Below are 25,101 nucleotides of genomic sequence, written 5' to 3' on the forward strand. Positions count from 1 at the left end.
GTTTCACATCACTGATTTTTGAGGTACCCTCCTTGAGACAGACTGAACTTAGTATTTCCTGTAGTACAAATTTACAGGTGACTCTTCACATAGAAGATACAAGGACAGCTCCCAGAGATTTTGGTTAAACTGTGAGTGTTCAGCTGTTCAACACATCAGTCACCAGAGCCCCAAGTCAGATCCCGAGAGAAAGGGAAACATTATGTACATCTGGGTACCAAATGCTGCATTATGTAGAGCTGAGCACAGAACCTGGGTCTCATAAGGCTTCCTAAAGACCAAATGAACAAGGAACAGTGCCTAAGGATACAGGCTGAATACCTAAGCTAGAAATGGGCAACTGATGCATTTAACCTGGACATGTGTAACTTTATAGATGTTCTGACAAGCAAATGCTTTCCAATCTAAGTTACTTAGGGGACTTTGTTATATCCATATACATATCCTCTGCCAGGTGACCTAATGTACAAAGCTGACAATTACCCTGTACAGCAGATCTGATTTAAGAGGCAATGGGAAATTTTGAAAGAATTTCACAATATTTTAAGAGCAGCAGCAGACATAGAAAACCAGAGGGATTGTTTAGGAGAGAACTTCCTTCGGTTACACATACTCTTTCCTTCACCTGCTCAAGTATGATATTGGCCCTATCCTGCTTCCCAATCCCATGAGCACCCTTCATTTTCAGTTCTTAATGTTCCATTCTTGCCAAACTAAATAGTTCACCAAGTTCCTATCCTTCTCGTATGCACACATATCATTCCCTACAGGTATCTGCTGTGTGTTCTCACTGGCATCATGTCCATCTTGGCCAGGGCAGTCTTCAACTGCTCTGCTTGTGTCCCTTCTCCTGCTGCATTGTAGCAAGTCATAGGCTGATGTCTCTGCTCCAGAGATACATAATCCTACTGTTCGTGTCAGTTCTTCCAGTGCCTAACCCAAGTTTACTTGTACACTCCACAAGTAAACCAGTGTTTCTTCCTGGACACGTGCTGAGGCCAGCAAACGATTACTGAGGATAAATCAGAGAGAAGACCTTGTTCTCAGGCCCCATTCCTGGGCTTCAACTGTGACTTGCACAACACTGAGCTCAACTTCTTAAAGCAATGCTCAAACAATGAGATTTTTTACTTAAGGGGATGATGCAAGCATTATTTGGTAAACACTAGAGAATTCAAGCTGAGAGAAAACAGATCCCTTAAAATTTTTACCTGCTACACTATTATAAGTCTTCACTGAGCATGCTAAAGAGTTTTAATGGTTTAGAACTTGGGCAGAAATGGGTAGATTGAGATAGGAATCACATCAGATTTCAAATTTTAAAATCAGTTGGGGAATTCAAATAAAAGGTCTCCCTAAGTAGCTTTTGTACGTTTTAGAACATAATTCCCCCATAACCTTATCTCCCACAGCAGCTGAACTATTCTGGGTGAAGTTTAATAATAATTTTAAGCAACCTAGTCTGAAACAGGCATTAATGAATAGAGTATTTGTGCTCAAATGAGTAAAATCTGGAAAAGCTTATAATCATTTTAAATGCCAGGGTGTTCTAGTTGCAGAAGTAAGGCAACCTCAATAACAGCAGTCTCAACCCAAGTTATAATAGTTACATGAAACTCACTACCCTCAGTCCACATGAGTTACACATAACCCTATGAAAAAGTGACTTTGTGATTTCTTATAGACTGATGCTATCACGGGCTACAGTCATCACTAAAGATTAAAGATAAAGAAGACATTCCAAACATAAAATCTTTGAGACATTAAAAAAAAAATATATATACTGGATATAAAAAATGTATACTCATATTTACATACCTACTTATAGTAAAATAAACATAAACCCAGTAAAAAACAAATAACACAAAATGAAATTGCCACCTTTTCCCAGAGGGTATCAGTAGCTATGCAGCAATAAAGGTTAATTCAGCAATCAAGTACCTTTGTTTGAGTCTCACAAAACAAGAAAGACACCAGAAAACAGAGACAGAACTAAAATCTCGCTTAGCTCTGGGTGCATACTCACAGCACCCAGATTTTTATCTTAACTCCAGACTGTTGCTGAAAGATGCAATTTCTCTTTACTGCTCCAGCCTCCCACATGTGTTTCTACTTTCTAGCAATCACACACCCATGCAATGACTCAGATCAGCTGTGATCAAGAAAACAACCTCCATACCAAAATAAATAATCAAGGTGTCCCAGGACTCTCAAGCCCTTCCAGAGCACCGAGCCCAGCAGTCACACAAGCTGCTGAGACAAAGCAAGAGACAGGGCAGGAACAGGTGGTGGTGAGAATGGAGACCCTTCCCTTCTGCTGCAGATTGCAGACAGAGAGCAGGGAGCACAAAGCAAGCAGTCTTGCCTGAGGTAGCTGCCAGCCCTCAGACTGTGCATTTGAACTCTCTGTAAACACATATTTATATCGTGCTTCATTTAGGTACAAAACAGAGAACTTGGGGAAAGAAAGCCCAGGAGGAAAAACAGACTCACAGCTGTTCTAGATATTTTGACCTTAACTCCAAATTGCAAACACTACAAAAGGTCTCTCAGCAAAACCTGGGTTTGTCAGTATAGTCTTGCACACCCATGCAACAGCTTGCATTTGAATGATAAGGCAACATATCATCCTTAGAAACGGATGCTCTGCTCCACGAGTATGAAAACTGTATGTTTTGTACCAATAAAATCAACTTCAAACTACACTTCTCTAGTAACGTGTTTGACTTCTGCTTCTCAGAAGTCACTGTGGTCCTAACATTTCTTTTCCCCATCCTGTCCTCTCCCCCACTTCTTGACAAATGCAAGCTGTGTTTGGGAAATGTCTCTCCTAAATTATTTTCCATGAAACAAAAAAATTACCTGTACAAAGATGAAGCTGTAGAAACACCATTTAATGGTGCTTGTGCCAGGAAACACCTTCATCTTCTCAGTCACAAAAAGTTTATAGAAATGCAGATCCAGCAATACAACAGTGACATAAGCACAGAAAAGAGTGGCCGGGCTGTTACGGGGAGCTACAAGGGAGACCTGGCAGAAACAAAGCTGCTACAACAGTCCTGAAAATATGGCCAGCCCAAAGGGAATCTCATATCATTTGCTGTTTCTATGAAAAACCATTTTTGCAGACAGGATGTAAAACTAATGCAACCCTCCCCAGGGACGAAGACACTGCAAGAATGAGCGGGTGGGAAAGAATCATGGGAGGATGAAGACCCTGGAGAGGGACACTTCCACAGCTTGCTGAATCTCAGTGAGATGAGTTCAGACAGAGAGCACAGAAGTGCAAGGAGGTATGCAGAGCTGGAGGAAGCAGTGGGTGGAAAGAAAGGGGGAAGTTGGGTTTTTTTATACATTCTAAAATTTGCCACACTTCTCCTCCGCCCTCTCAAATAACAGGCACTTGGAGAACAAAGGAAGCTGACTTTTTAAAAGTTGCCTGTTTGTTTTAGGAACATGTACTTGTGATAAAGCAAAAATACTGTAGTCATTAGCAGTAGACACGTCATGCAACAAAACAGCTTCTACAAATACAGGCCAGCAAAGTACTCACCAAAGTAATCAAACATACCAAAGCCAATATTTACAACTCAAGTGCAAGAATAGTCTTAAATAGTTTTTTAAAAAAGTTTTAAAAATAACCCTGCAATGTAATCATTGCAATAATGCTTAATGCTTTCCTGCCAGTTCTCAACCACTCAAAACCCTAACTCCAAACCCAATCTCAACCTATACTGAAACATAGTCTCTCAAAAGTAGTGTGTGAAGAATATCAATACTTCCTCTCTTGCAGAGGCTATTCTAGAAAAAAAAGTAGCCTTCTGTGGCAGGATGTGTACCAGCAGTTACTCCTGCTGGCTCTTAGACTGTCACTTCCCAGGATGGGACCCACACCTATGACAGCCTATAAGTAAGGCAGACACTTACTGCTTGTACCTGGAGACACTTTGTGCCATCTGATGGCACACCTGTGCAAGCACCATGCCTGCAGCTTATGTATAATCCTGAGCAAAGTATAGCCCAACTATTCCCTTGGTCATAAGTCTAAAGATTTTATGGGGAAAACTTCAGTTAGTCAGCTTTCTCTTTTCTTTCCATTGTACAGTGTCCCTGACTCTTGTTTATTGGCAGCCTTGGCAGAAGTGTCTTTAAGAAGCTGCCATCTTTTCACTTCTGGAGTGACTGACCAACAAAAAACCAAAGAAACTATGCAGGATTTATTCTCATCTTTGCTAGTCTCCAGAGAACACTATCCCAGGAAAATGGATTGAGGACATACCTGTTGAGACTACCATGCTGCTCCACCAAAAATCATAGAAATGTCAAAGCTTTCAGCCATTAGATCTTCTGCACTCTACTGACAAGTCAAGGTACCTCCAACCACAAATTCCCAAACACAGCATCCCTCCACAACACCAGCCTAACACAAATCCTTATACCTGCTGCTGTAACCCATCAAAGTTGAGGTGACAACAGTATGAACATCCTCACTTTGGCCAATGCAGGATTTTTTTAAAATGTAAAAATAAGGTATCAATAATCAAGTACATTTATCTAAGACTCATTTTCAGTGTTTCTCATTACCCAATACCACTTTGGATGTTTCTCTTTAAGGTCAAAATTGTTTCATTGTGTCTAGCAAATGGGAGTGCACAGCTGGTCAGCAATCCTCATACCAAATTCAGAACAGATGTTTATACATAATTCTAAACTCTCTACTGAAGCCAAGTACACAGAGTTCACAAGACAGCACGCTGCTATACGAGACAGGCTGCTCAAGTAATTTTTTGAGGCTCCTCCCAGCTGCATGGAGATTTCATTGGCTCTCATAATGCCTAACAAATCTGAAAGTCAAAAATCACCAGTCCTAGTGATTACTATTATTCTTGTGTGGTTTCCCTCATTCTCCTGTGGAAATACTATATAGCAATAAAAATATCAACATTTGAAGCAGATATAAACATGAGGCATCTTCCTTGATAAATCCAAGTCAAAAATACTCCTGCTGGTAGAGCAATGCTTTGAGTTGTGGAATAGTGATGTTTTCTTTTCATGCAGAGACATGGATGGGAGGAGGGAAGAGAAGAGGAAAAACTCTTTTTAATCTGTTATACCACCAGCATGTAAAGAATCATGAAATAAGGAGGATTTAAAACAAAGCTACAGACCAGTCAGTGCAATTTCATCCACCCTTGATTTCACAGCTGTTTACTGAGCAATGATGTAGTACAATTCAGACTTTTGCATCAAAGGAATCCTGTACACATGCCATGTTTTCCATGCACACCAGAACATGGACACAGAAGTCAGTTTTCATTCCTTGAAACCAACTATTATGTGAATGGCCCATACAGGGACCAAACCTACAACCCCAGTGGTATCAGCACCATGCTCTGACCAGCTGATCTCACCTCAAGGTCATGCAGAGATAAGCAAGTTCTGATCTTTTAGAAAGCTAGAAAGTCTGCTTTTTATCAAACTCCAAAAATCTGGTTCATGCAACTTCAAGAAAAATACATCTGTGAAAAGCTGCTGATGCTGTACCCTTTATAACAACAGATGTGGCTCATGGAAACCACCTGCTGATGCCAAGTACAGAGGCTAAGAGAAAAGAGCAGCCACCTCAATGATAGCTTGCATGAAAATTTAAATAACAGACTAAGTAAAAGAAAATAATTAATTTAACAGAGGGAGGAACATATGTCAATCCAATCTTAAGAGAATATACAATGTTAAGATACTTTTGTTTGGAGAGGGACTTTCTTTATAAAACCAAAATTAAAATCTCAACTTTTCTTTTAAAAATCCTAGCTCTGCTGTGGAAAAGAAGTTTGAAATCACGAGCAATGCATAAACTATGCAGCTCATAGAGATTTTCAAACAGCAAAAGGCTCTTGGAGGCTGAAGACAACTCTCTCCCACCATCAGGTACCAATTCCAAAACCCACGTTTAACAGAGGGAGAGAGGAACACTTACTCAACTACTGCAGCACATAAAAGTAGATAAAAGTCTGCCACTTCTCTATATGTGAGAGGGCAACAGCACCAAAGTCACCAGGAATATATATATGAAAATATATAAGAAGGAGAACAACAAGCTCCAACCTGCTGTTGCTTTAATTTTATTTTGATAAAGCATTTAACATCTGTTATGCATAAGATTCGAGGAATGTTGTCTACAAAATTTACAACCAGTTATCGCTCTTGTCAACGGTAAACCACACTGCTGTATCTAAGTGTTGTGGTTACACACAAACATGAAAAACAGCTGATAGCACAGTATATAAAACAGCAATATATCTTCCTTGCAAAATAATCTTTCCTTTGTTTACTCTAATGGGATTATAAAGAACAAAGGGGATACAGCACAGCAGAGACTAGTTAACAAAATAAAAACCAATGGTGATTTTCTTTGTATCATTTCTAAAATGATCTGAAATTAATTCTATTTTTCTACATAGCTTTCCTTTTAAATAAAAATGGATTTAAAATACTCACATCATGATGCACCCATGAATTGAGCTCCTGTCTCTGGTATTCAGTGAAGGTATGGTCAGCATACCGCTCAGGTCAGCCTCCCACACCAAGACATTTTCTGGAAACTCTGAATGAGAAACCTTCCCTAAAATTCCTCCCAGGCATGGGCTTGCTCACCTGTGCCCTTAGGACCTCAAACTTAACTCCTCCTTCCCATCCCGTCCTCAAGCCTCATTAACTGCTGCATTCCAGGAAGGCAATTAGAGGAATATGTCATGCAGAGCAGCAGTAATGAGGAAAACAACAGTTGCAGCTCAGACTGTGATAGTAAACACCTGCACAGCTGGAAGTGTGGTTCAGCTTTGCCACCTGGGACTACACAGACATTTCTTTGATGCTTTCATTTGCCAGAGTGTGGAGGACAAGATCAAAAACTTCTGAGGGGACTGGGGAATCCATAACTGGCCAGGAGGCTTCAGGTTACAGCTCAAAAACGATGCAAAGCAGAAAAAAGACACAGGGCAGCTTTTGGATCTATTAACCTGTGTAGCAACTCTTTCAGGTGACATGCCTGTGAGGGTCATAGAGGATGGGGAAGTTCATTTGTGAGTCAGTAAAGACACCAGGAAACACTCTCAAATAAGAGCGCTCTCCTTTTCTGAGCCACAGAAGCAGCTGGCAAGGGGAGATTATATTTTCAACAGCAGAATATATTTTATGTTTTCTCAGTCCTGCACAAGTAACTCCCAAACTTCAGGGTACAATCCCTGAAGCAAAGTACTTCAAAGTTTCAAAAAGCCTCAGAAGGCAACTTGGATGTCCCAGTGTCAAGTTTTTAACTAACTACACTATAACTTTACAAGTGAGCCAAACAAATTTGCTGTGAATTATTTTACCCAGGTCTCAATCCACAATTCATGAAGAAATGCAATGTCTTCTAGTCACCGGTGCATGCTAGGAATGTGTGAGACTCTTAATTGCGGTATAGAGCACTGGTTTTTTTAAATTCCTCTTTCCTATCTCTGACGGTTCTCAAACTACACTGTGATAAAGGATTGAATCCTGGGTACACACAAATGAGGTGAGACCAGCTGGATAGAGGGCACAAGATGCAGCAGATCAGGGAGGGAAAGCCATGAGGCAGCTGTGCTCCATCCTGGTCCCAACACAACACTGCCCTAACCATGTGTGTCCCACAAACATACTCATCAGTGCAATAATACAGAAGCCAGTGCAAAACAACTAAATAAACTGTTTAGTGCAATACAACAACTCCCCTCCCAGAGGGGTTCCATGCACAAACTCCCCATCTCTATTCCCATATAAGACAGGGCTGAGATTCTCAATAAGAGCAATCAGCACTCCCAAGTAGGGGCTAGAATTTTGATGGGTTATCACAGGAAAGGAATAAACACGTTTGAACCTAGCAGCACATAAAAATTAGCATTTGTTTTTGCTGTCCTACATGAAAAAGTAAAAGGACACGTCCAACACTACAGGGGTTTCTGCAGCATACAAACACCCAACACAGTATCAAGAGAGTTACTCAAGCACAAGGAGAGCCCTGGACACAGTACTGAAATACTTGAATACTTTCTCAGCCAGTCACACCATTTCCAAGTCTGGAGGGTAAGGTTTCCTATCATAGCACCACACTGCAGACTGCAGTGCTGGCATCCTCCACAGAGCCATCAGAAAAGAAAGAGGAATGACATTCCTCTTTCACATAGTTACATGCTAGCATTCACAATGTTTCCATCAACAGCTTCTGACTGACAGCCAAAAATAACATTACACTTTCCTTACAAAAGTCTGACATCCAATAGACCAAGCATTAAGGTATCTGGAAATAAACCATAAAGGGATTTCATCAATTCCCAGCTCCTATTTAATACCTGATTATTACCTACGGCTACAGACAATTCAATGTACCCATTCGGGCATATTTCATTCTAATGGGGAAACATATTTACACAGAGCATGTATCCATGTAACTACTAAGTAACAAATCTTTTTTAGCATGTAGAATAGTAAATGTGTAATAAAGACTTTAAAATGTTACTCCGGGGAAAATATTTGACTGAATTTGCATCCAATGCTATATTTTGATGATAAAAAAAATAATTTAGTCTGTTACTAATGCTATCAGAATGACTGATAGCATTATGAAGAATACTGGCTACAGGCCATTTAAACTTTAGGCAATGGAAAAACTGCATTTTGTGTAACCATTCTTGCTTTATACCTGTGATGGATTATTTGGCCATAGGAGTTGTCTGTCAAAGAATGCACTCTGATGGGTGTCATACAGAAGCAGAACAAAAAGACTGTTCTTTGCCTTGTGCTAAATAACAAAAATTTTGACAGCTCCTGCATTAACATTTTTTTTAATGTCTGAATTTTCAGTAATTTTTCAGATGCAAAACCAATGTTCATTTGCCATTGTAAATCAAACGAAGAGCAGCAATGAGGATGTTTGCATGGTAGTCTAGAAAGCACTGACTGACCCATGAGTTCTAGCCTTTGTCTGCAACTTCCCAACTTCTGCTATCTTTAAAAGCCGGGTTTAGTAGTTTTTGGCTGGAACTGAGAGTGTACAAATTACAGCACTTCAGTCCAATTGAACTGAAATTTTTATTGTGGGAAGTCTCCTTTTTTAAAACCTTTGAAAGATCATAGAAGCTGTGGCAATATGGGTACCCCATTAGGGCAATTGCAGAGTGTGTATACAGAGACAGCAAGAGGTTTGTGTGAGGACATGATAGAAACAGGGTAAGAAGCTGGAAGAGAGAAGACCTTTAAGCCCACTGAGAATTTTTTTTCCATGTCTATCAAGGTTACTCAAAGCCTTCATATATCTGGTATTTGCCTCTAAGTCATTAAATTTGAACAATTTTGTTCAAGGCCAGAAAGCAAGTTCTCATACCAGAGCCTTCGCAGAGAATACACAACCACTTCCTCTTCCCGTTTATAAAATATAAAAATCCATCTTGAGATGCTTTTGCTGACCTCAGCTGAGGTAGCGCCGTAGAAGGAGCAACTGGCCTATTGCCTTTGGGGTCAAACACCGTGAGACTGGTCTCTGCCTCCCTTCCCATCCATCTGTTACACCACCACCAGTTGAGTAGATGGAATTACTTAACAGCTTCTGCCTGCATTACCCCCTGAATTTCCACACTCACCTTCATACAAACATTTCTGTTTCAGCCTCAGATTAATTCCTCCCATGTTCAGGAAGCTGCCCACCTCTCTTATCCTACCCTCCTCACCAGAGAGCTGGCCCACACTGACTGCATCAAAGGTTTTCCTGTTTATCACACCTTATCTGGCAGTTACAGGTGCTGTTTATTGCTATAATGACATAGTCACTACTATGCACTATTTAAAGCAACCCACCTCAGAAAAAAATTAAGATAAGCATGGTACAACATTCCTCACTGAGCAGAATCTAGTGAGAGGGAAGGTAATGATAAAAATCAAATAATATATCCACAACTAGAGCAACACAAAACAATAAAAGGTTAAACTTAGCTTACTTCTGCAACTCTTAGCTTAATGCTGCAACTCTTCTTAAAATAGGCCAGTGTCCATTAAAATTTGTTCCATTTACTGCTGTACAACAAATCAAAGCTATATAACCCAAGCATGATTTTAAACAAAATTATGGACAGAGTATTTTTTAAATCAGTTAGCCTTGACTGGCAAAATGTGCTGAAAACCTGTAAATTAGTTTGTACATTTCCCTTTTCTATTAATACTTGCAGGCTTGTTTTGGGTGGGATTTTAAATTTTAATCAAAACTCTCTGCTGTCCTTTTTTTGAAAATAAAATTAAAATCCATAGCCAAATAAGAACAAAAGACTCCAAAATATGCTGGTGTACTGCTGGCTAAATGACTAGGCTAGTTTTCTGGCTGGGCAACGCTTCAAGAATCATTTTCTCTATTGCATGAAAGAGTTATTTATCACAAAAGTCCATGCAGTCAGAAGGCAACATGAGGAACTCATGCCAAAAAGAAAGGCAGCATCAAACCAAAGACTGGCCCTCAAAGCTTGTACCAGCTTTCAACCCAGTCCTGTTTGGAGTGCTACAGCATTTCTTTAACAGGGCGAGTACCATCACCAGCCGCTGACATTTGGGCTGCTCGCTTTTTCTCTTTCTTTTCCGCTCCGAATTTCCAAAGTCTGCAAGGTTTTAAGCACGTATTATATACAAATAACACCAGAGCATTGTGCTACGGCATCTTCTTGTTTGTGGGAGTTGTCTTCCAGCTGTAACATGTAACTTTTGGGATTTCCATTGGAGCCAAGCAAGCCGGGGAGGGAGCGGAGCTGAGCGACAATGGGAATATCCGGCTCTGCCTCCCGCTGGAAAAAACAGCAACCACAGAAGGGGAAGGGAAGACTCCTGGAGACTGCATGACAATTGTCCTGTTTCGGGGAGCTCAGGAAGAGGGAAGTCAGCCTAACAGCTCCCCGGGTGATTTTTCTAAGGAAACTTTCCGAGCTATTTAGCGAGGCGGCGAGAGGCTGCGTCCCCTCCCGCCGTGCCTCCCTCGGCCGCGGCCAAGCCGCTGCAGGGCGGCCATCCCGCCCCGGCTGACGGGACCCGCGGCACCCGACCCCCCAGAACCCCCGTGTCCCTCTCACCTTTTGCTCAGAGGCCGGACCCGCACAGCTACCTTGACGCTGGCCATGGCTCGGCTCCCCGGCCCCGCATCCCGGGCGGGACGGGGAGGAGCGGCGGGAGCGGAGCGCCCGGCCCGGCCCGCCGGGAGGGCAGGGCGGCAGAGAGCCCGGCCCAGGCAGCCCCGCGGGGGGAGCGCACGGAAACTCCCCGGGCACAGAGCAGCGTGTCGGGGAAAGCCTGCCCGGAGCAGCCTCTCCGCCCCAGACAGATCCGCCCCTGAGAGCGGCACCCCCGGAGAAACACACGGCCGTCCTCGCTCCTCCTCGAATTCTCTTCTGCAGCAGCAAACCGGCGGGTTTTACCCAAGAGTTAATGCCGCCAGCCCGATTAAGGGTGATGCCCTCAAAGCATCATTAGGCACGAGCACTCTAAGCCCTCCACGTTGATTTGACAGGAATTTAGGGAAGGCAAGTGTCCCTTCCTTCTTAGTGCAAAAGGAAAGGTCTCAAGTGTTTTAGATTCCTTTGGAAACATCCATTCGTGTGGGTCGTACTTAGGATCTAAAAGAAAATTTTGAAACTTCCACAGAACTTTAATTGAAATCAATATCTAATTGTTGCATTGATTGAAGTTTTGTACTTAGACCAATATAAAAATCACAGAAAGTTTTTAAAAAATTTCGTTTAGAATACTGTCTTTGTCAGCTGCTGATGTTACAGGAAGATCTTACAGGCAAGTCCTGTTTGATTTTGACAACTCCATTTGCCAATGCAAACTTGTAAATGGACTATGTTTTTTTTATATTTAAACAACTTCTGTTTTAACTTATTTTTAACTGCCTTTTTTGTACTTTACGTACAGTTCTTCTCATGAGACAGTTTGCCTTAAACTCCAGAAATGTTATATCCAAATGAAAAAGGTACCACATTTCAGAAGTTTTCCCAAGTGAAGAATGTCATAGACCCTTGAGACCCAATACTCCATTCACCACAGAGACGCTAAAATGAATACCTACAAGCTGCGAATCACTGCATACATCAATAGATTTATCCCTTTAAATTACACTAAAGAATTAATTGACATATCACTGGCAAATGGCAATTAGCTAAACTCTACCAACTCCAGTCAACTCTCCAAAAGTAGATTCAGTAAAAGAAGAAAATATGCTCAGCTCTTTGGGAAATAACAAAACAACGTATTTCAAAGAGTTACAATGAACAAACTGACTACAATGTTTTCATTGTGTTCTGAAATGATCAAATTACAACAGCTTTAATGTGCCTAATCTAAATCATCACTGTAAGACATGGAGAGTGAGAGGCTAAGCCTAGAACAGATGTAGAGGACATTGACAAAAATCACAGAATCAACTAGGTTGGAAAAGACTCAGCTCATCGAGTCCCACCTACGATCACCTATTGTTCTGGTTTCTCCCATGTCACAGAATGTGCAAAGCATTTTCATTTAAAAAGTCAGGCTCTCTGCAGTTATGTGGAAGAAGACCTTGATTTCCACATCTGAAAAAACCAGTGACATGGGACTTTGGACTCAAATCCTCTAATGATGTATAGCAAGTGTTGACACAAGGACCCCATTAATGCCTGTGGGACTCAAACACCAGTTTATATTCTTAGATTTTGTCTAGTCACATTCTGCTTTGACCTAATTAAAATTGCTCCTATCCTCTTAACTTTTCTCAGCAGCAGCAGCGGAACGTCAGCTATAGCTTACAGAGTATGCTAGAGAATTGTTAAATTGTCTTGCATTCACACTCTGCAAAATGGTTACAAAGATTAAAATGAGATTCTCAGAAAAGTTCAAACAGAAAATAGACCAAATAAGTAAGTCATAATAGTGTGCTCAATAAAGAGCCAAAGATTTCTTCCTTAATTCTGCTTTAAATTTATATGCAATAATCAGATAAACCTGTGAACTTTGTGGTACTGAGCCACCCAGTGGTTACTTTGAGAAAGCAAAATACTCTTATTTCAGCAACAGAAATCAACAGGTGGATGTTCACATAACAAATGATACAACAGTAGAAAGGAACACATCTGCAGCACTTCAGTCTACTCCATATCCTGAATACAAAACTGGGCACCCTCCAAAGACAACCAACTATCTTGGATTATAGATGTCCTGCCAGTGACATTGTACCAACCCATCTCTTCATGAGGGCTACAAACTGGGACAATCAATGGTTTTGATAAACTGTCAATCTTACTCATGGAACAAGAGTTTTATTCTAAGTGGGACACTGAAAATCAGGCAAACAACAGATAAAAGAGAATCTGAAGAATATATTTATTATTACCATTGAAGCATCATTTGCAAATCAGTAGACCTCCCATATATTAGCAAGTCCATTTCCTGCTTTCCCACAAAACCACATCAGTCATAATAAATGGATTTAAAACTAATTTAATTTCTTGATTAGAACTCCTATAGAAGCATAAGCTTGGACCTAAGACTTTGCTCTGTAATTTTAATGACAGGATTTTGTAACAAAATTAAAAGCAAAAAACCGACCTTTTGAAATCTATTGCTTTTATTAAAGTTTCATGGCAACATACAAAATACAGTGTTTTATCAAGACGCTTACAAAAATGAATCAAGATACTATAACAAGTGCAAAATAAAATTGAAACAATTCTCCTTTGAAGATACAGGCTCCAAGGGACTCCTATCCAATTACTTCAGAAAGGAACTCTTAACAGGTTTCTCAGTACCCTGTCTTCCCATGAGCACTGTCCTTTTTTTAGTAAATAGTTGAAGAACTGTTACTTAATAACAGATATAAACCTACCTATGAAGTCTCTGTTGGATTAAGAGATCTATGTTGCACTTTTCACAGAAGACCCTAAGAATATAGTTCTTTGAGTAACCATCCAACTTGAGGAAAAGGATTTGTTAGGTTGAAGATAAGCCAAAGTCCAAGTCAGCAGTATTGCACACATTGTTAGAATACACTTCCTTTTGCAGTTCTTCCCATTTCAGTATTTGCTCTCTCAGCTTCTCCAATTCTATCATGAGCACCTCTGTTTTTGACAAAGTGGTGTCCTGAAACAGAAAAGGTGTGGATTTAGTCTCTAGACATCCTGTCAGTCTATCAGCACATAGAAGTAACCTAAAACAATCAAACAGCACTGCATTTTTCATGCTGGAGAAGACAGCTGGCTCAATTCTTTTACTACTCACCATATTGCTCATCATCTGTGGTATCTGAGGGATGCTTCTCACAGACTGCAAATGGCTTTCAAGCTTCTCAATGAAAGTCACAGCCTCAGCCAACAACTCTACTAGAGACCTGTAACCAAAAATGAGCTCAAAAGTTGTGCTAAACAACAAGGATCTAATACTTATAAATTCTTTTTCGTTGCCCCGCTTTTCTTAGTCCCCTTTTACAGCTTTATGCAAGTTCCTAAACATCTAAATATTTTTTCTGCAATTACACTTCTTGTATGACTCTTAGCAACAAGCAGGGCAGGAATTACAGAAGTGAACTCCTTCAGTACCTGGGTCTTGTTTAAGCTGAGACCCCTTGTGTGAGGACACGAGGCTTGACTCCATTTTTATCAGAAGGCTGATTTATTATGTTATATATTATATTAAAATACTACATTACAACTATACTAAAGAACAGAGAGAAGAAGATCAGAAGGCTACAAAGACAATAATAGAACAGGAATCAGTAACAAAATCCTGTGACTGCTCACAGCCTTGGCACAGGGGGCTGTGATTGGTCACTGATTGAAAACAATCCACATGGACCAATGGAAGATGCACCTGTGGCCTTCCACAGCAGCAGATAGTTATTGTTTACATTTCTTTCCTGAGGCTCTCAACTCCTCAGGACAGGAAAAATCCTAGCAGAGGATTTTTCATTAAAATATCATGGCTACACCTGGGCTAGATTTTTAGACTGTATGAAGAAGGACTATGCTTTTAGAACATGCACTATGCATGTCTGGGAATCAGTCACATTTAGCTCCAAGCAAGCAACAGTAGAACCAAGACACCCAGTGCTAAAGTAACAACTCCTGCTTGGGAGAAGCATAACAAATCCAGCATGTAGCACATCTGTTTAAAACAATACACCACAACCTGTTCTGTAGACTTCTAAAGATAAGACCAATAACCTAAGTAAATATTCATAAAATATGCATCACTACCTTTTCTATGAATTTATTAATGAGTAAACTACCTGCTTTTAGCTGAGCTTTGCTACCATTTCTTATGTCTATTTTTATCAGTGGAAAATTATTGAAAACATATGATTTTTACTCTCTGTTAGTTCAAATTAATTGGGCCTCTGGCAAACAAGAAAAATTATTTTCTGTGTACCTACTTGTGATAAGTAGCCTCAATAGGCAGGCTTTCTTGATGTCTGTGTTTGATCAACCTCTTTCTGAGAGCCCTCTTCTCTTTCAGTATGGCTTCCAGGTGTCTGTTCATATCCTGCAAAATCTCACACTTTTTCCCTGTAAAATAAAATTGCAATGTTGAACCTGTTGTCCTGCTAAAACAAGAGAAAAAAATGATCCTGAAGACAGAAAGGAAAATACTGACCTACTGCAGTGGACAGCTTACATTCAAGAGACATTAATCAGAATGGCTTTTGTTGGAGCACATATGATTTAGTATAAGCACACAAAGTCACAACACCTCCTTTTTAGAGATAGATATGATTGTTTTACATTATATATAGTCTTAAGTAAATTCTCTGTGAGATTAGTCAACTACACCATAGCACTGAAGTATCCCAACAGATTTCACTGGTCTAGCACAACAGTAGCAAGCTAGAATGTTTTTAAGCACACAGAAAATCATAGTGGACAGAGTGTGCAATAATAAAGAAACCAATGCACGTGCTCCCCAATTGCTAAATTAAAAATGTAGTAAGTTTGGGGGGGATAGAGATGCAACAGAAATACACTGAGTTTCTGGAAAAGAAGCAGAGTAGCTAGCACATGCAGGTCAACGCTTACTGATGATCTCAGAACTGATGAGGCACTGACCCTGGGGAGCTGACCACACCTCCCAACTGTTTTGGAGAATGAATTACACATGGACCTTCTGTGAGACTGCAGAGTGCAAGCTCAACTAGTAAGGAAGCATGCTTTAGGTGTTCATAAAACACCTACCATCTCTAACAAGTTATTCAGAGATTACTGCTGCAATAACTTCTAGAAGTGTCATGTACTCAGATGAAACATTAATCTGCTGCTAAGTTAAGACTCTTGGTTTTTCTATGGTACAACTGCACTTACCTAAGTAAAAAGGGTGAGTAATGTCTGCTGTCTCATTCTCCAACTGCATCATTTCAGTTTTCAGTTTTATCTACAACAGCAATAACATCAAATGAAATGCATTTTAAACATACTTATCCAGACATTGTTGACTCTCCTGGGGTGAAGTGAAAAGGGAGAATGAGGTAGCATAGGGAGAGCATGTGGGTGAAAGAGGGCAAGCATTAGCACAAGAACATGTTGCCCTCCTCTCTGGAGAATTTCTACTACTAGGTGGGACTTTTTTTGGTCAATAAGAAAAAGACTGTTTAAAAAGACCAACCTAAATTGGAGCTTTGTGCTGGAAAAGACAGATCCTGCAATTCATTCATAAACCCCAGAATTTATGATGGAATGGCTTGGGTTGAAAGGGCCCTAAAAAATCATCTAGTTCCAAGCTCCTGCCAGTGGGCAGGGATATCACCCACCAGACCAATTTGGCTCAGAGCCCCGCTAACCTGGCCCTGAACACTTTTCAGGGATGGGGCATCCTTCTACTTACACCTTAAAATTTTGTTTCAGTTTTGTTTTCTTTATGACAACTCAGTCCACTGGGGGAAAAAATGCCAATTGTTAAACAGCTGAACTGTTAACAAACCCCTTAAAACATGAAGCAACACGGCATGTGGCAGTCTGATATTTCATCGGGGCCCTGTATTACCTCCAGGTATTGAAGTGTTGAGTGTACACTGACAAGAGTAAAGGCTGTACCTCATTGATTTCAGCTTCCATGTTCACCATTTCTTCCATCTCTGAGAATTTTGCAAAGCATGGCGTTCTTCTGCAAGTTAAATCCAAGCTCTCCTTTGAAAGTAAGACAACAGGAAAAATGCAATCAGCTGCAAGAACGTACCGGGCAAACGCTCTAGAATGGCTTGCAGCAGTTAAAAGTACGTCGTTCTCCCGCGCTCCGCAGTGCGGCCCGGCTCAGGAGAGCAGCGCTACGCGCTGTGCCGCTGTCCGGGCGGTACCTGGCTCACGGTGCCCGCCGCCACGCACCGCTCCAGCAGCGCGGCCGCCGCCGAGCGCGCCTCGGGCCACCCGCGCCGGGGCGCGCTGCCGCCCTGCTCCTCATCGCTCTCCGCGCTGAGGCTCAAGCTCCACTCCAGCTCCACCTCTCTATCGCCATCCAGCTCGGAATCGGAGTCCAGCTCGGAATCGGAGTCCAGCTCGGGCTCGCCCGCCCCGCGGGGCCCGGGGCTGGGCCGGGCCGCCGCCGCCCCGCGGGGCCCGGGGCTGGGCCGGGCCGCCGCCGCGAGCGGGGTCCGGGCGCTCCGCAGGGCCCCGGAGCGCCTGGCGGCCGCCATGGCGGGCGTGGCAGGAACGGCGCTGACACGCGTCCGGTTCCGGGCGGGCGCTGCGGGAGCGGCGGTTCTGGAAGGGCGGAGCGCGGGGGACGGGCCGGGGCTCCGCTGCCGCGGAGCGTCTGCCAGCGGCGCCCGGACAGGTTGGTTGGTTGGGCCGGGCCGGGCCGGGCTGGGCTCGGCGGCTCCCGGCGCTGCGGGGGTCGGGGCCGGAGCAGCCGGGCGGGGTTGGGGCGGGGGGACGCGGCCTGCTGCGGGTCAGGGCTGGCCTCGCCCCTTGCCAGGGCCCCGCGGGGCGGGGAGCGCGTCTCCTGTCGCGGCTGCTACGGGCTGTCCCCCGGGCTTCATTCCCCAGCGCCCGGCTGCGAACCCGGCGCTAATCCCGGGCCTGTGACCCGTGCGCCCTGGGATTAAACCGCGCTGGGGTTACGGAGGTGGGTGTTGTGTCTCTGCTAGTAGCCACGGCAGAGCAGTCCGTTCTCTAAATAGAGTACAGGTCTCAAAAAAAGCCCCAAATAAAACAGAAGCTGTGTGGGCAGGCCAGCGCCGGTAGATGCCACAGAAATCACAGCCCGTCTCCGTGGAGAATCTCCTTATGCTGCGGGGCCTCGAAAGAGGGAAAATACAGAAATGTGCAGTTTTCTCACTTAGTTTTAACTGTGCTTGTTGTGTAGTTTCAGTAATCAAACTGCTGTAAGGAAAACCCCTTAATCTAGGTAAACATTTATACTTCCAGGTTTTAATGATGAGGGAGATGAAAACACAGTGGTGAAATCGTTCATTGTGTCAGAATGCTTGTAGTGTTGGGGACAGTGCACCTAAAATGACTTTTTAATTTGCTTTATCGCAGAGACTTTGGATTGCAGTTCTCTAACACAGAGTAAAACTGGCTGACACCATCACCTGAACTCCGCGTGCTTGACAGAGAACTGTTAGAATGGGAAATAGTGCACTAAAAGCCCACCTGGAGACAGCACAGAAAACTGGTGTGTTTCAGCTAACAGGAAAGGGACTTACTGAGGTAATGTACTGGGAGGGGAAACATATGTTTGTGCATATGACTGCTATTTCTGGAGAGAAATTCCCACTTGTTGTAATGCACTTGCATACATGTATTTCTTATAAACAGTCATGAAAAATATTTCAAGGGTTTTTTCCCATTTTTGCTTGCCTCGTCTTCCGATTGAGGATTTCTTTGTCGGGACACTTGTATGAGCCTATGCTTTACAGTGCAAATATGTTCAAGAAGTACTAGCTGTGATGTTGTGGTTTTAGAAAACGGCTGTAAACTTGAGGGGGAAAATACGAATTTTATAACCATATTGTAACTTAGAAAGATACTCCACAATTTGTCACATTTAAGTACTTATGCTGTATTTAGTTGTAGCCATATGAATAGTCTATACAGGCTGTTCATTGGGCTGGCAGCAAGCATCCTGAAAGTTTATTATATTGGAAATTATCTTAACTTAGACTCAACTGCAGAAAAAATCAGAATATCCTGGAACTATAAGTCAAGCAATAATTCGCGGGATAGCCAAAAATAACTCTATATTACAGTAACTTTCCAAGCCTTTTCTAACATACCTTCTTCCACTGTCCTACCTCCTCTCTTCACTTTTTCTCTGTCAAGCCCATGGAGGATCAAAATCACTGGCGTATTCACCAGGACTCTTTGATGGCGATTGTCAGATTTTCCTTTTATTCACCTGAGTGCCAAGACTCAGTACCAAAATGGTGCAGGATGTAAATGAGAAAAAGGAAAATTGTATATGTAATTATTTAAAAAGGAAAGCAGGAGAAAAATTTTCACATCATACTCTGCTAAAACATAGAGTTATTAACTGGCCATAGAGTATTTTAAATGATAGGCATGTTTAAGAGAAACACATAAGAGGATGAAAATGTAATGTTTTAAATTTTACTTATTTGGCTGAAAAGTTACTGCTTCTAGATGTTTTCTTTATACCCCCTTTCCCCTCCCCAGATGAAAAAATATTTTTAAAAATATGTGTTAAACAAGTTTGCTAACCACACTGTGGTGATTAGACATTGTGATACATATGACAGTATGTAACAGTGAGACAATTAAATTTTAACTGTACAACTTGAACATTCAAATTTGTATCAACTCTTTAAATGCTGTATCTTTTTCCCCCCAATAGTTTCCTGAAGATCTGCAGAAGCTAACAAGCAACTTAAGGACAATAGACTTGTCGAACAACAAAATAGAGCTCTTGCCACCTCTCATTGGAAAATTTTCCTTTTTGAAGAGCCTTGCTCTAAACAACAACAAACTGAGTATGCCTGCTAATTAATATCTCCAATGATTTTTAAAATAATAACTATTTTTCTCTATCAAAAACTAAATTTTATTATCTAACTCTCACAAGATGTAAATGGGGAGTTTACTCACCTAAACTGAAATCTTTGGAATTCATGTACAGGATAAAAATCTCTAAATCATAAATTCTACAAAACTAGAGTATTGCTGCTTAGTGTATTATCAATTTTACAATGACACATGAGTACTTAACCCATAGAGGTTTTATGCTGTGACTTAACCTGACATGAGGATTTAACAGTGCCAGATGGTTTAGTACTTGCCTAGAGAACAGGTAATGAAGATGACATGTAGACAGTGTTGCTGGCCATTCAGCTGTTTCTGTTAAACAAACATCCATCATTATGGAAAAACCACAATGAGTAAACTAGGGGTTTTATGCATTAATTATGTATTATCAGCCTTTTTGAAAAAGCAAAGATAATTTACCTGATTGACTCTATAGTGCAGTTCAGGAGTGTTAGAGGTTATACACATGTTTACGTGTAAAGAGGGATGAATGGATGCCAGCAGACTTTACCTGGTAGTGTTTGTATGCTGGTATGACACAGTATGAATAATCTCCTAACTTACTTCTATAAGTTGCATAATGCCTTTAAAGGGCAAAAGTGAAGCTGTGAATTTTGTGGTATTTCAAGTGTCATAGAACATGCTGGCAGAAGATTAGTAAGGACTACTGACAGGTTAAAATCTTCCAAACAGTGATTTCAGACTGTGATTTGAAGGTTGGCCTTGTCTGTAGATTATTTTTAATAAATTTATGAATGATGGTTAAAAAGCACGTGTTGTCTGTGGGCTTCAGTTTCTGTGCAGGGATCTGTGCCTTCACTGGAAATTGGGGAGGAATTCAGTAGTGAGAAATTGCTTAATATAGCACTGTTCTCCCTGCAGAGCTTATTTGAATTAGATGGGTATGAATGTTTACTGCTCTTTAGCTCATATGTTTTTTTATAATTTTTCTCTAGCTGCTTTACCTGAGGAGCTGTGTAAACTGAAAAAACTGGAAACACTACACTTGAATGGCAATCACTTGAGGCAGCTACCGGCTGCATTTGGACAACTTTCAGCTCTCAAAACCCTGAGCCTTTCTGGCAACCAGCTTCGGACTGTGCCTACACAGCTCTCTGGTCTTCGCCATTTGGATGTGGTAGATCTTTCAAAAAACCAGATCCAAAATGTCCCTGACACTGTGGGAGAACTGCAGCCTATCGAACTCAATTTGAATCAGAATCAGGTCTGGTAACTGAGATCTTGTGGGAATGTGGATTTAGGACTTAGTACAGCCATGGAACATAAGATGAGACCATGAGAACTTTATAGTTAAAAGACATCTCCTGGACACAATGGAAATGAGGAATCATAATTAGATTTTGTGTACAAATACATCCAACTGCCTGATTTGATGAACAAAAAAATCCTGAATTTAGTAATGCAGAAAAATATTTGAACAGTTCTTGAGTAGGAATGTGATAAAGGGATGTGTAGGTTGCTTGTCATCATGGAGTAAAAAAAATACTTTGATTTTTGATAATTTGTTACTTATCCATTGCTTTTAAGTACTTGCTATTAATGTAGTTTATATTTACAATATAGTTGTTCTGTATAAGTTGGAAACAGATCACTTAATAATTATTGATTGCTACCATTTTAATCCCATTTCTCTTTTCATTTCCACAAGATTTCCCAGATCTCAGTGCAGATCTCCCACTGTCCACGCCTCAAAGTCTTGCGTTTAGAAGAAAATTGTCTAGAACTCAGCATGCTGCCTCAGAGTATCCTCAGTGATTCCCAGATCTCACTGCTTGCAGTAGAAGGCAACCTCTTTGAAATCAAGAAGCTCAGAGAACTGGAAGGTTATGACAAGGTTTGTGTTTTGTTTTGGGGTTTTTGTCTTTTTTTAAGAAACTCCTGGTGAAGTCCTTACTCAGAATACTAAGCATTTATGCTGCTGAATAAAAGCACCAAATAGTCTGTTGGTGGTGTCATTGCTACTGTGTTCATAACTAACCTCTGAAACCATCTCCAGGAGTTCTTCAAAGATAACTTCCTTGTAGAATTCAGGGTCACTGTTCTTTCATCAGCATTTTTTGAAGGGTAGCTAATAATGACAAGCATGTCTTCACTTTGATGTGACAAAAAATAAAGGATGCTTTGAATTATACAGCATTTGTTAAGTATTTAATATTAGTTCATTCCTAACACTGGACTATTAATCTGAATTGCAGCAAATGCCAGGAGCCATGCTCGGCATATAAAAATGTGCTTTAGATGCAGAACGTTTTTGAGACAGAGCAGAAGCTCAGCTGCATTTAGCAGTAAAGAATCTTCTATTAACTTCTGAAAAAATAATAGGCTTTTTTTTTTGTTTTCTTTGTAGTACATGGAACGATTTACAGCTACAAAGAAGAAGTTTGCATGATCACTGTTCTGACTCTTGTACTACTAGTAAGAAGACTTAGACTAGAAGCATCTGCTTCACTGATTTGAATCAAGACTGATGAAGGATATTATCAGAGTACTCCTCTTCTAGTAGTCTGAAACAGCCTGTTAAGACCACATTGAATAAACTTGAACTAGAGAATATAGGTATTGAACTGATGAACCTACCCAGGGGCCAGTTTTGATTTTTGTGCCACAATAGCTTTTAACACAGTACATGTTCTCCTTTGTCAGGGCTTGTTCTTTCACAGAGAAAGGGAACAAGCATTTCAAAGTTGCCAGTTCCCTTTTGTCAGGAAGCTGGCTGTTGATTTGTAAGAGGATTATTTCTTCTAGAAACATTTTTCCATGATAGCACATGGAAGTTCTACCACCAAAGCACTATATCTTGCAGCAAGCACTGTTCTGCAGAGAACTTTTACAAATAAGGTTTTAGTTTATAAGCTGTCTAAGTTGATTTTTTTAATGAAGCACAAATAGTTGTGGTTAAGTTAAATGTTTAATTAACAGCTTCCAGTAAACAAATTGTGGTTTGAGCATCCCTAATTTATATTTTACTCTACAGGCTTTCTTTTCCCATAAGCAAGAATTGCACTACAGTCCACTTTTGCTTGAGCTGTATCAAATAAAAATTAGGTTCATCTTCTGTGTATTCAGTAAAAATGTATATTGCTAGAAAATATATCCTTGCACTGACTCCTTGTGTACAGAGCAATGCTGAAGGTTTTAGTCGTCAGCCCACTGCTGCTGCCTTATTACCAAAAGCACCTAGAAAGAGCTAAAAATGTATGCAATTATGTAACTTATACTGAAAAGGAAAATGTACTTGTATATTTTAGTAAATTATTTTCAAAAAATCAGTTCAAATTTATTTGGTGTAACTGTTGTCATTTTATTTAGTAGTACTAAGATGTCACTGAAAGCCCTCACTTAGCTACTTGAGTCTGTCAGTTGTTGGTAACAGCTACACTTCAACATTACACTCATAATTATGATTAGCAATAAGTGATTCTTTTGTGAGATGCTCAGAGAGTATTTATTTCCCTGACCCTGCTGCCATTTTATTTCAATTCTTACATAGTAATACCTAGAAGAAGAGTGTTTTAGGGAACATCAGCTCCTTTTTCAACGGATGGATGTGATTCATCATTTAACAGGGAACCAGTTGTACTTTAGACTTCCCATTCCAGCTATTACTTAATAAAAAAATCTACTAGCAGAAGTAGCTGACAGCTGACCATGTTTATGAGACTACTTTGTTTTGCATGGCATAACCAGGGAAGTGCTTTAAGAACACTTTTGTCTTACCAAAATGCAAGGCCCTGTATAGTTAGAAATGTATTCAACTTCATACTAATAGATTCCACAGATTAGGACATGCAAATGGAGTTGTGAATAAAGCCTCCACACTTGTTCTAAATTTTAGCTCCTTCTACTTGATACGTAAATCCTATTTGAAGTACTAGATTTTTTTTCCTATAGCTTTGCTATGCATGAGACATCAAGAGAACAAATTAGCAGTTAAGCAGATTCCCCCTTTGCATTCACCAAAGGAGTGGTCTATCATCAATATGTATGCACTTGGCAATACTGTGCTGCAGTGGCATTTTGGTTCTGCACTTTAACTGACAGCATCCGTGCTCGGAGATGCTGCTTCTCTCACTTAATATGTGTTTATCAGGGTTCTGCTATTCAACAACAGTGTGTAAGAAGAGATGGTAGAACAGAACCATTGAAAATTATGGAGTTAGCACTGCTGTAAAAAAAAACCTAAAATTGTGGGAAGAATTTCAGTAAATCAACATTTGTTTTTTGTGATCACTAGTACACTTAGTAACCTTTCAGTTACTCATTGTTGGGCTCCTTTGCTGCCTTGCAGTTATGACAGCTATCAGATTTTTTAGAGCAAAATGGAGAAAGCACCACATAAAATACTGATTGGAACCAAGTTAGTCCTAATTAACTAAACTTGTTCCAGAACAGAGGATGACTTACTTCTGTTGCAAGGAAAAAATAACTGGCTGATGGCTTTCCTGTTTTAGTCACAGTTCATTGCTGTGAGTTAAGTCACATAGTAGAATGCTGTTCTAGGCATTTCAGCACTCTAACCTATTAGTAGTTTTATATTGGGACTTCCTGTTTTCCCTTCTCCTCACCCCCACCCTGCAACAAGTGAAGCTATAAACCAATTTTAGTTCTGTGCACAATTACACTTGCAGCTTTTTAATTTTGGAATTACCGAGGTAGAACATTACTCTAGTTAACAATATAAACAATTTATGTATTTTTTTTCAGACCTACATGCCTTGCTAATTTTCCATTGCAGTAGACACACATTTCATCCATCTATTCCACCAGCATTTAGGCGCTGCATTGCTTCCAGCACAGCAAAGGTGAATTAGCAACTGCAGGTCATCGTGTGCTGTGAACAGTGAGTTGTTTCACCATATAGCCTTCACAGAGGTGAGTTCTGCAAGTAGCTGTACAAGCAGCATGTGCTGCTGTTCATAATACAGTTACTGCTCTGCTAAAAAGCTGTCTTTCATCAAGGAGTAGACTAGCTTGAATTTACCAATTATTCTCTTTAAAGTGTGGAAAGGGAATGAAATCTTGAAATTGG

General features: G+C 40.8%; 3 protein-coding genes across 4 annotated transcripts in view; 1 reads left to right on the plus strand and 2 right to left on the minus strand.

Annotated features, from left to right (window-relative positions):
* STARD9 (StAR related lipid transfer domain containing 9) overlaps positions 1-11,285 on the minus strand; it is a 96,422-nt gene extending 85,137 nt beyond the window's left edge. Inside the window, exon 1 of the mRNA XM_064424512.1 lies at positions 11,127-11,285. Within this exon, the coding sequence (XP_064280582.1) occupies positions 11,127-11,173 (47 nt within the window). The 5' untranslated portion in view covers positions 11,174-11,285. The remainder of the gene's footprint in view (positions 1-11,126) is intronic.
* Positions 11,286-13,636: 2,351 nt separating this feature from the next.
* On the minus strand, positions 13,637-17,701 carry HAUS2 (HAUS augmin like complex subunit 2). The gene is made up of 6 exons (XM_064422684.1): positions 17,366-17,701; positions 17,106-17,198; positions 16,377-16,446; positions 15,455-15,587; positions 14,305-14,413; positions 13,637-14,166 (listed from the first exon to the last, which is right to left on the minus strand). The coding sequence occupies exons 1-6, from the start codon at positions 17,699-17,701 to the stop codon at positions 14,017-14,019; spliced, it is 891 nt and encodes a 296-aa protein (XP_064278754.1). The 3' UTR covers positions 13,637-14,016.
* Positions 17,695-23,352, plus strand: LRRC57 (leucine rich repeat containing 57). Of its 2 annotated transcripts, none has more exons than XM_064424540.1 (6): positions 17,695-17,841; positions 18,549-18,719; positions 19,864-19,999; positions 21,008-21,276; positions 21,721-21,906; positions 22,420-23,352. In XM_064424540.1, the coding sequence occupies exons 2-6, from the start codon at positions 18,636-18,638 to the stop codon at positions 22,459-22,461; spliced, it is 717 nt and encodes a 238-aa protein (XP_064280610.1). In that variant the 5' UTR covers positions 17,695-17,841; positions 18,549-18,635; the 3' UTR covers positions 22,462-23,352. The 2 variants fall into 2 exon arrangements, with proteins under 2 accessions (XP_064280610.1, XP_064280611.1); XM_064424541.1 differs by lacking the exon at positions 17,695-17,841 and adding an exon at positions 18,111-18,132.
* The last annotated feature ends 1,749 nt before the right edge of the window (positions 23,353-25,101 follow it).

The sequence above is a fragment of the Passer domesticus genome, chromosome 6, assembly GCF_036417665.1.
Source record: "Passer domesticus isolate bPasDom1 chromosome 6, bPasDom1.hap1, whole genome shotgun sequence".
Taxonomy (NCBI): domain Eukaryota; kingdom Metazoa; phylum Chordata; class Aves; order Passeriformes; family Passeridae; genus Passer; species Passer domesticus.

Coding starts and splice junctions, on each gene's coding strand:
- HAUS2 (XM_064422684.1), bottom strand. CDS start 17,701: ATGGCGGCCGCCAGGCGCTCCGGGGCCCTGCGGAGCGCCCGGACCCCG. Junction 16,447..17,105: donor TGGAAGCTGAAATCAATGAG/GTACAGCCTTTA, acceptor TTGCTGTTGTAG/ATAAAACTGAAAACTGAAAT. Junction 14,414..15,454: donor ATTGAGGCTACTTATCACAA/GTAGGTACACAG, acceptor TTTTGGTTACAG/GTCTCTAGTAGAGTTGTTGG.
- LRRC57 (XM_064424540.1), top strand. CDS start 18,636: ATGGGAAATAGTGCACTAAAAGCCCACCTGGAGACAGCACAGAAAACT. Junction 21,277..21,720: donor TCAATTTGAATCAGAATCAG/GTCTGGTAACTG, acceptor CATTTCCACAAG/ATTTCCCAGATCTCAGTGCA. Junction 21,907..22,419: donor AACTGGAAGGTTATGACAAG/GTTTGTGTTTTG, acceptor TTTTCTTTGTAG/TACATGGAACGATTTACAGC.